This window comes from Aptenodytes forsteri, unplaced genomic scaffold, assembly GCF_000699145.1.
Source record: "Aptenodytes forsteri isolate BGI_AS27 unplaced genomic scaffold, ASM69914v1 Scaffold714, whole genome shotgun sequence".
Lineage (NCBI taxonomy): Eukaryota > Metazoa > Chordata > Aves > Sphenisciformes > Spheniscidae > Aptenodytes > Aptenodytes forsteri.
The window spans coordinates 9,125-9,443 of record NW_008793925.1 but is presented as its reverse complement, the minus strand read 5'-3'; the positions used below and the strand labels follow the sequence as shown (position 1 = coordinate 9,443).

The 319-nt window shown below is 62.1% G+C and overlaps 1 protein-coding gene across 1 annotated transcript in view; it reads right to left on the bottom strand.

Annotated features, from left to right (window-relative positions):
• Positions 1–23: 23 nt before the first annotated feature.
• GABBR1 (gamma-aminobutyric acid type B receptor subunit 1) overlaps positions 24–319 on the bottom strand; it is a gene marked incomplete at its 5' end in the record, with an annotated part of 7,684 nt that continues 7,388 nt past the window's right edge. Inside the window, one exon of the mRNA XM_009273810.2 lies at positions 24–281. Coding sequence (XP_009272085.2) covers positions 24–281 — 258 coding nt within the window. The remainder of the gene's footprint in view (positions 282–319) is intronic.

Genomic DNA, 319 nt, shown 5'->3' with positions numbered 1-319 from the left:
CTGTCATCGCCAACTCCATGACCCTACTGGAGAAGAAACCTCCACGGCTGCAGAGGCAACACCTTGACCCTACAAGGGAGGACGTAGGACGACTGTTCCGCCCTACCCCAGAAGAAACACCCGGACCCCACCAACCCCTTCCCCACCGGCACCTTGGGGACGAAGAGGACGACCAAGGTGATGTAGGAGGAGAAGACGCCAGCCAACGAGGCGAAGGCGAAGGCCGCGTCCTGTTGGCTGCTGAGGATCATGGTGACGGGCGCCGTGATGAGGCAGAGGACCTGCGGGGAGGAAATGGGATGGGTTTTTGGGGGGGGGG